Below are 8,821 nucleotides of genomic sequence, written 5' to 3' on the forward strand. Positions count from 1 at the left end.
CATGACGCAACACAAACATTGAACAAATTGGCATATTCTCAGATATCATACATTATATCATATTTACAGACATACACATTATATCAACCTCAATCATAGATTTAACAAGTCAAGTTTCTGCTATTCACAGTGAAAGTCCTTAACAGAATAGGTTCCAGTCAAAGAAACAGAACCCTTCATCTCCTCATGACCACAGTGGGGTCATCAATGTCAACATTGACCTGGGACAACCTCCGTATCTGTAGTCATGGTTACCCTCAACCACACCCCATCAGGGCTGGGTTCAAATTCAGCTAACAGAGGCGAACGTTCGTCGCAAACATGTTTTCTCCAAACGGTCACATTTGAACGGCTTTTAATGAACGTCCCAAATAGTTTGCATAAACGCAACAATCCCCATGGGAGCACATCTCCAGTCAGCCTGGGTCCGTTGTGATCCTCGTTCCGTTACCGGCGAACTACCTCTCCAGACTGTAAGCTCCTGTTAGCAAACGTTTGCGGCGAACACAAAGCTAACGGAAAATAGTTTGCTAACGTTCGCTAACGTTCGCTGAATTTGAACGCACCCCAGGTCACACAGGTGTGGGGACAGAACTGTGTTATCATGGAGACCCAGGTGTTCCTCCGGGACACAGGAGGCTACGCTAGGTAGAGTCGGAGTCCGAATCCGTTTCTGATTCTACCTGGCACAGGGTCACTGAGGTGTTAAGCTCATTCACCAAAAACCCTGGGTAGAGGGGCTCGGTGAATGTGGTGTGGAATGTGTACAGGTGGGTCATTGTGTCAGAGATGCTGTAGAAGGAGAGTACGCCAGCTGGCCAGTCCAGAAAAACTCCTACTCTGCTGGATACAAATAACCACTCAGGTAAATAGGTCCATCCTTGATTGTGCAGGGTGCCGACTCTCCGATCCAACCTGATAAGACTCCAGGATTTTTCATTGGTTCCAAGTCCAGAAGCAAGATTGTCTTGCTTCCTGCTGATGCTCTTATATGTCACTCCTATAATAGCATCCCCCTGAATATCCAACTCCCAGTAATGGCGTCCAGTCAGACCCTCTCTACACAGCACCTGTTCAATTGTATCAAACCTCTCTGGTTGATCAGGATACAGCTGATCCTCTTTAACCAGCTCCACCCTCCTGTTGTCCTCAGACAGAGAGAGCTCTCTGTGTGCTGTGTTTGGGTCCAGACTGAGATCACAGGCATCTATAGATGAGAGGAGAAAGGCTGGATTACAACCTGTGTTAGAGTATGTGTGTGTGTGTGTGTGTGTGTGTGTGTGTGTGTGTGTGTGTGTGTGTGTGTGTGTGTGTGTGTGTGTGTGTGTGTGTGTGTGTGTGTTCCTAGCTAGCTCCTGTAGCTAGCTCTATATTCTGAGAGATTAAATATGAATTGAACATGATCCGGGAACAATAAGGTCAAAGTTCAATTGAACAAAAGATTGAGGTCAAGCATTTTCCACATGTCAAGTCAATGGATGGATGTGATTGTTTTGTACCTTGACCAAAACAGCTCTTCGAAACAATAACTTACACTTCTTAAGCAGCTGTGGTTTCACCCAGATCTCTTCGTTATGGTCCACACTGTGAGAGAGGCAGAGGAAGAGACAGGGAAAGAGTGATACACACACACACACACACACACACACACACACACACACGTCTGTGTGTGAAGTACCGCCTAGAACAGTGATGAAGCAGGAGCTCTACTCTATCAGGACCTGACCTGACTCACACCAACATGACAAATAAAGAGAATCTGAAAACTGTTATAACAACAGTAACTGGACTGATCAACATTTCATAAAGAATAATGTATATAATTGTAGAAAACTGGTAAAGACATGCATTAGTAATTGATACTAACTTGAGTTCCTGCAGCCTTAAGAGTGGATCGGAGAGCAGCTTCACTCCTGAGTCTCCTGGGTGATTGAAGCTCAGGTCCAGCTCTCTCAGGTGGGAGGGGTTTGACATGAGCGCTGAAGCCAAAGCAGCACAGCCTTCCTCTGTGACTCGACAGAAAGACAGCCTGCAGAGAGAGAGGTTATCAGGATATTACAACAGCTCTCTTATACTCTGTAAAATGAGCAAGCAAGTGAAATAAGAGCAATTGAATAATCTATTATCTGCCAAACAAATACAGCCACATATCAATGTTTACCTTTTCATCAGGAATACATTGATTTATGAAAAGTTTCAACGTATTTTTCTCTCATTGGGGGAGTATGTTTGTAATATAACTAACCTCAGTATCTTCAGTCGACAGTTGGGACTCTTCAGTCCCTCAGAGAGCAGCTTCACTACGGAGTCATGCAGGTCATTGTGACTCAGGTCCAGCTCTGTCAGGTGGGAGTTTGAGCTGAGGGCTGAAGCCAACACCTCACAACTGGTCTCTCTCAAGGAACAGTTTTCCAGCCTAAATAGGAGATGCAGATACATGACAGCATGTTGAGTAACAAGCAGACTAGAGTGTCTACACACAGAAAAGTCAATTAACATTTACTTAATTACAAAATAGTGATTCACAGGCGTCATGGTTGAGCCACACGTTAGTCAGTGTGTAGAAACAGAGAACATGTCCTTCATGAGCTGGAGTGTGGTGTAGTGGTTAGGGCAGATAACTGTAGGTCTCTTGGCAGCATGGTTCACATCCCATCCCAGTTAACTGGCTATCTAGCTTAGCTAGGGAAAGTGATTGAGTTAACTAGCTAGCTAGCTTAGCTAGGGAAAGTGATTGAGTTAACTGGCTATCTAGCTTAGCTAGGGAAAGTGATTGAGTTAACTGGCTAGCTAGCTTAGCTAGGGAAAGTGATTGAGTTAACTGGCTAGCTAGCTTAGCTAGGGAAAGTGATTGAGTTAGCCAGCTCAGGTGTGTCCCATATATCTGAGGGTCTGTGAGTCACCAGGAAATCAACTGAACTGAAAAAAGATTCAAACATGCTCTCAGAGTGACAATGTGAGACTAACAGACTGTCCAGCCATTTTAGTGTTGTCATCATGTGAAGACTCCTGTAACACTGACCTCAGTGTCTCCAGTTTACAGTGCGGACCTCTCAGGGCAGACAAGAGGACCCTCATGTCATCAACATAATCATCATCATCATCATCAACAAAAGTACTCTCCCATGACATCCTCTCCAGGTTCAGCTCTCTGAGAGGACAGTCTGGCGACTGGAGGGTGGAGGCCAGTGATTTACAGGCCTCATGGCTGAGTACCACGTTAGTCAATCTGTAGAAACAGAGAACATGTCCTTCATGAGCTGGAGTGTGGTGTAGTAGGACTGATGACTTGAGATATCTCTACTGTATGTCTCCTGTCACCCCACCTACTCCCTTCCTCTTGTCTAGAGGAAACACATGTCCTCTGTCCTGGTAATGGCACATTTCTATTGTGGTGTGGTGCTTGTCAGGTTTGTGGAACAGCTTGTAACATGATGGAGGAAGTGTAGATACTGAATCTGCCGAGTTGCATGTTTTCTTTTTACTTTTACAGTATGTCTGTTATTTGCTGTTAGTGACAAATAAAAATGATTCCTCATTTGTATTTTCACACTCTACTTCCCTGAAATATTATCTGACCATGTCCTTCAAAATGATTATGCTGTGTCAGTACTGTAGATCTATGAAACCCAGTATAAACCAGAAACCATAGACAATGAAATCAACATTATGTATAACGTGGTCATTGATCTTAAAGTGATGAGTGTGCTAGCTATGTGCTAGCTATAGTTTTGTTGTTGCCTCCACCATCCCGGCCTCCATCTTTGGTTCTATTTGACTCTGTCAGGAGATTGATCGATACAGTAACATGCTGCTCTCTGCGTTTTCTGTTCATCATGTAAAGAACATTTCCAGAGAGCTTTCTGAAGCAGAACCATACCATCAACCCCTGAACCCCATGAACCCCAAATATTTGAATTGTCTTGAATTGAAACCTTTATTTATATAAAGGTTTCAATTCAAGACAATTCAAATATTTGCATTGGTCTAAAATATAAAGACATTATAATGCAAAACCAATGCTCGAGTCAGCCTGACTGAAATATACAATCCCTACAGATGTGATGGAGTGTGCATAGAGACACTGCATCAGTCAGCTGGGTTGAATATTCCCTCATAAATAGTTACTAACAAGCTAATAGTAACAATGTATGTTAAACATTTATACATTCAGATAATCTCTGCATCTCTCCCACCTCGTGTGTCCAATACATCTGAGGGTCAGACTGTCCAACAGTGTTTCCATTTTAGGGTCTTCATCCTATAAAAACTACTGTAAAGATACTGACCTCAGGGTCTCCAGGTTACAGTCTGGACCTGTCATGGCAGCGAAGGCAGCACTTAGGTCATCATCACCACCATCATCATCATCATCGTCATCATCATCATCTTCATCATCGTCAAGATCATCCAGTGTAGTATTTCCAATAGTGCTACTATTCTCCAGCTGCAGCTCTCTCAGAGGACAGTCTGGTGTCTGGAGGGAGGAGGCCAGTGACACACAGTCCTCACGGCTGAGCTCCATGTCAGTCAGTCTGTATCAATCAATCAATCAATCAATCAATCAAAGCCTTATTTGTATAGCGCATTTCATACCTCACCTTCTCCCTCCCTACTGTCTAGAGGAAACGAGATGAAATGACAGAGATGTCCTTGTAATGGCACATCTCCATAGTGGTGTGGTCGTTTTCTGGTTTGTAACATGGTGGAAGGAGTGTAGACACTGAATCTGCTGAGTTGCATGTTTTCTTTTTACTTTTATTTGTTATTTGCTATTAGTGATGATTAAAAATTAACTGACTGAACAGAAAAGCAACTGAACTGAAAAACACTATCCTTTAAAACGATCACACTACGTCTGTAGATCCATAAAAAACACTATAAAAATCATAGAAACTATGGACAATTAAATGAACATTGTGCAAAAGATCAACATTAGGCCTGAGTCATTCATCCTAGTGTGATGTGTGTGAGTTTGACATTAATACTTACATTGCCCTTCTGCATTTCCTCACAGCTGGGATCAGTCTGTTATGCACTTTCTTGGCTATGTTGTATTTCCTCTGGTCCATCTCGTCCAGCACACCCTGTGACATCAGAATTGCGTTGGCCAGGGCTGAGCAGTGATCCCCTGAGAGAGCTTGTTTATCTCGATCTGGTGACATGAGGAACTTGTGAATGTCCTCATGTACTGAACTGTCTTTCATCTCAGTCAAGCAGAGGAAGAGATTGACTTGCCTCTCAGGTGAGAGGTTCTCCACATCTGGCTTCCTAAGGTATTTCCTCATCTCCTCAACAGTCTGTGAGCTGCTCTCTGTCTGTGGCAGAAGGCCTTGTAAGAGAGTCTGGTTGGACTCCAGTGAGATGCCAAGCAGGAAGCGGAGGAACAGGTCCAGATGTCCATTCTTACTCTGTAGAGATTCATCCACAACTCTCTTCAGCACCTCATGCAGGGGCAGCTCTGTCGACACATTCGGCAGGAGAGACTCCAGTGAACTGATGTCGTTTCTCACACAGCAGTAGAACACATAGAGAGCAGCAAGGAACTCCTGAAAGCTCAGGTGCACAAAGCAGTACACCTTGTTCTTATACAGGCCATGCTCTTCTTTCAGGATTTCTGTGCACAATCCACTTTTCACTGCCGCTTCTTTGACATCAATTCCACACCTTTTCAGCTCTTCCTCTGAGAATATGAGATTTCCCTTCAGCAGCTGTTGGAATGCCAGCTGGGCCAGTTTCAAAATGTCGCTGTCTCTTGATTTCAGGATCTGCTGCCTAGACTGATCTTTCTCTTTTGTGTCTTCATACTTTCCAAGTGCCACCCCTGTTTGAGTGATCAGGAAGTGAATGTACATCTCAGTCAGAGATGTAGGGATCTCTCCTTTCTTGGTTTTAGTCAACATGTGTGCTAGAACCTTGGCAGTGATGTAACACATGATAGGTATGTAACACATGATGTAGAGGCTCCTTGTTTTCTTGATGTGTTCGATGATTTTGTTGGCTAGTTCCTCATCATAACTGAATTTCTTACGGAAATACTCCTCCTTCTGTTGGTCTGTGAACCCTCGTACTTCAGTCATCTGGTTAATGTACTCACGTTCAATCTTATTGGCTGCTGCAGGTCGTGTGGTTATCCAGAATTGAGCAGAGGGAAGCAGATGTCCCTTGATGAGGTTTGTCAGCAGCATGTCCACTGATGATGTCTTCATGATATCATTCAACCTCTTGTTCTGACTGAAATTGAATGGAAGTTTGCTCTCATCCAGACCATCAAAGATTAACAGAACTTTAGAGGATGCAAACATGCTTGCGTCTGCTGCCATCTCTGAAAGTTCAGGGTGAAAGTAACAGAGAAGGTCATGCAGACTGTACTGCTCGTCATGGACCAAATTCAGCTCTCGGAATGGAAGCTCAAAGATGAAATCTATATCCTGATTGGCTATCCCTTCTGCCCAGTCAAGGATGAACTTCTGCACTGAGACTGTCTTTCCTATACCCGCCATGCCTTTCGTCATCAGAGTTCTGATGGGTTCTTCTTGTCTGGGTCGGGGTTTGAAGATGTCATTACAGTTGATTGGAGAAGTTGATGATGTTTGGAGTGATTCAATCCACCCGATTTCATGTTGTATATTAACCTCTTCACTCTCCCCATCAGTGATGTAGAGAAGTGTGTAGATGCTGTTGAGGAGGGTTGTCTCTTGTGTTGTGCCCTCAATCATGACTCTGCACTTTTTCTTCAAACTTTCTTGAAGTTGCTCTTTAATTCTTTTTTGGTCGGGCAAAGGGGAGAAATAGGGGGAAGTGAAAATGTAGGCATAAAGAATAAAAAGCATAAAACAACATCCAGTACAAGCCGAATCCTCATACAGTAGCAGTGTATAGATCTGTGAAACACAATGGACCCTTCTGACAAAAATGTTTATCCTGATTTTGCATATCTTACCTTTGCTTGGTGGTATTGCATTCTGGGGCTGTGGTCATGCCTTCGGAAATTATAAGGAAAAACAAAACACATGATGTTCAAGACCAGAATGATGCTGTCCTACAGAACCTCAGGAATGATAAAGTATGATTGTGTTCTCAGTGAGAAACAGCATTTTTGTTTGTGACAAGATTAGATAAACATCATTTAACAACAGAGCTTACCAAGGTCCTGGAGTAAACGAGGCTCTTTCGCCTGGAGGATCCTGTAGAAGGCTGATTTGACCTTGACTCCCCCGGATTGGAAGGCGTTGTCCAGCTCCCTCATCTTCTTCTGTCTGGTCGTGGCTGCTTGGATGTCAGAGTAGAGCTCATCAGGGATCATACGCTTCTCGTGCAGTTCATCTGCTATGGGCATCACCTCAACAACCCTCTGAATGAGCTTAGACCGATGTGTGTCCACAAACTTTGCCTCTAGAGAAGAGAAATACACACAGACACAGAGAGAAGAGAATGGTAAACTGTTAGCTTGTACTTCTAAACATGTCCAGTGTTCCACCTCAGTACAGAAATACATCCTCACCTCTGTCTTCTCTTGTCCTCTCTGTCTCACTCTGTCCATCATGAGAGGTGGAGGGTCTGAGGAAGGAGAAAAAATTAAAGAAAGAAATTACTTTCTTTTCTTACTAAATATCTGTTAAAATTAGATAACAGGAACATATCTCGCCATGTATCACAACATTATCACAACATTGTTATTGAGTTTAACTGAGTTTTTAGACTTAAAGGTGCCATATGTGATTCATAATTTCCTGTTGGACTTAGGGATCTTTTTGAAAGATTTTGAAAATGCAACCGACAAAATCCCCACCCCTCCCTTCAGGCCTCTCTCCAAAGCCACTCCTCCAAACTGGGGAAAAACAAATGACTCGCTAGGCAGGTCGGTAGGTTGACAGGTAAGTAAACTCTCCATTTTTTATGATTCAATTTATTTTATTTTAGTATCAGAGCACTTTAATCATTGTTTGCTGTCAGGATGTAATGACAATTACAAAATATGACAAAAAGTAATTCTGAGACAAACCACATGCTGCACCTTTAAGAGCTGCTCCTGAGACTGGAAGTACAGTGACTAGGGGTGAGTTCAATCTCAAAACGGTGTACCCCGTTTTGCCACGGTTTCCAGTTTGTACCACGTTTCCCCAAAATGGTGTGAATCAGTGTGCAACGGGCTTTGAGGTTTTCCCTCGATTGGTCGGTGTGTCAGAGGTGTTACGCAATCAGCAGCGATGTGTATATGAACCGTGCCGTATTAAAAAGTGGTTTAGAAATGCATCCAATGCAGCATGCTACTGTACAGTATATGCAACAATTGAAGGCATTAGAAGAAATGTTTGTCATTTCCGAGACGGGAAGCACAGGGTATAATCTTACCAGAGTCATTATGCTCTCCTGTGAAATGTATTACAAGCTGAACATTTTTACATGTTTGGCATGGCTTGGACATAAGTATTCCCCCGGCACTAGTTTTCACTGCTCCCACGGAGGACTATGTTGAAGTCATGCCAAACACCTAAAAATATTCAAATTACAATACATTTCACTGGAGAGCATACCGAGACTGGTAAGATTATCCACACCATGGAACTACAACCCAGGAGCAATGTTGACACTGCCCCCTATATCCACACCCTGGTACTACAACCCAGGAGCAATGTTGACACTGCCCCCTATATCCACACCCTGGTACTTCAACCCAGGAGCAATGTTGACACTGCCCCCTATATCCACACCATGGAACTACAACCCAGGAGCAATGTTGACACTGCCCCCTATATCCACACCATGGAACTACAACCCAGGAGCAATGTTGACACTGCCCCCTATATCCACACCATGG

The 8,821-nt window shown here is 43.5% G+C and overlaps 1 protein-coding gene across 1 annotated transcript; it reads right to left on the reverse strand.

Moving 5' to 3' along the window:
• Positions 1-644: 644 nt before the first annotated feature.
• Positions 645-8,364, reverse strand: LOC311327791 (NLR family CARD domain-containing protein 3-like; the record flags this gene model as incomplete). The annotated part of the gene is made up of 10 exons (XM_084460895.1): positions 645-1,207; positions 1,535-1,584; positions 1,868-2,029; positions 2,246-2,416; positions 3,023-3,229; positions 4,993-6,765; positions 6,944-6,983; positions 7,147-7,395; positions 7,505-7,535; positions 8,356-8,364. The coding sequence occupies 10 exons, from the start codon at positions 8,362-8,364 to the stop codon at positions 645-647; spliced, it is 3,255 nt and encodes a 1,084-aa protein (XP_084317021.1).
• Between the last annotated feature and the right edge of the window lie 457 nt (positions 8,365-8,821).

The sequence above is a fragment of the Borostomias antarcticus genome (genome assembly GCF_949987555.1).
Source record: "Borostomias antarcticus genome assembly, chromosome: 34".
NCBI classification, from domain to species: domain Eukaryota; kingdom Metazoa; phylum Chordata; class Actinopteri; order Stomiiformes; family Stomiidae; genus Borostomias; species Borostomias antarcticus.